Genomic DNA, 986 nt, shown 5'->3' with positions numbered 1-986 from the left:
GGGGGGGGGGGGGGGGGGGGGGGGGGGAGATCTCCAGCCACACAGATGCCCTGTCCCAGGGGGGGAAGGATGGGCTCTCACCCTCCGGCCGGAGACGGGGGCGGGGCATCCTCAGAGACATGCCGCGCCCCGGTGTTGTTCCTTCCCTGGGTTGCATGCTCGGAAATCTGACGCCCCTTCCATGTGTGTGGCAGGTCCCCCGGCGCCCGAACCACGCACACCAGAATCCCTCGGGACGGGGTCGCATCACCTCGACGCGCGAAGAAAAAGGCACCGGCGCCAGGGGCCCCTGTCACTGACGACCCGGCACCACACTTCCCCCTCCGCCCCGGCATCCGCATACACAAGCACGCTCGCCCCCTCCCCTTCCTGGCCCTCCGTCGCACGAAGACCCCTTTACCTCGTGCCCAGAGCTCCCCGCCCCGGCCCTTGCCTTCCCGTTCGGCCCTGGGTCCCCCGCTCGCCACGGCGTAGCCCCCCTCCCCCTTCGCGTCGCGTGGATTCGGGCCCGCCTGGACCGCATTGACACCGATGCTGGCCTTCCCGTCGGCCACCTTTCAGTTTGTGTCACACACCCGGCCCGATGGCTTCGGTGATGATGCGGCTGACCCCTTTGCCCTGCCGGCCCAGGCTGCAGAGGCCCTTCTCCGCACTGGCGGCACCAGCACCGGCGCGCCCGGGGCCCTGCCGCCCACGGTGGACGCCCTGCTGTCCGCCGGGTCGATGTCGACCGACGACCTGCCCCCGGGTCGGGCTGTCGTCAGCCCGGCCGCACCGCCGGAGAGCATTGTCAAGCTCCGCCGCCAGGGGATGATGGTGCTCGATGCGGCGCCCCTGCTCCGGAGCAGCCACAGCCAGCTGAGCCAGGTACGCCGATGTGCCCGCTCGCCCGGGCGCTCGCCCAGTGCTTCTGTCGCTGACTCTTTTTTTCGGGGTCCACTTGCTTTGTCCGCCCCCCCCCCCCCCCCCCCGGCCCAGGGTGCTGA

General features: G+C 71.3%; 1 protein-coding gene across 1 annotated transcript; it reads left to right on the top strand.

The window, feature by feature from the left end:
* Nucleotides 1–531: 531 nt before the first annotated feature.
* H696_04839 (hypothetical protein) lies at nt 532–920 on the top strand (the record flags this gene model as incomplete). Its single annotated transcript, XM_009498704.1, has 2 exons — nt 532–867; nt 906–920. The coding sequence occupies 2 exons, from the start codon at nt 532–534 to the stop codon at nt 918–920; spliced, it is 351 nt and encodes a 116-aa protein (XP_009496979.1).
* Nucleotides 921–986: the final 66 nt, after the last annotated feature.

This window comes from Fonticula alba (genome assembly GCF_000388065.1).
Source record: "Fonticula alba strain ATCC 38817 unplaced genomic scaffold supercont2.8, whole genome shotgun sequence".
NCBI lineage: Eukaryota > Rotosphaerida > Fonticulaceae > Fonticula > Fonticula alba.
The sequence above is the reverse complement of the archived record's forward strand: the minus strand, read 5'-3'. Positions and strand labels throughout refer to the sequence as shown.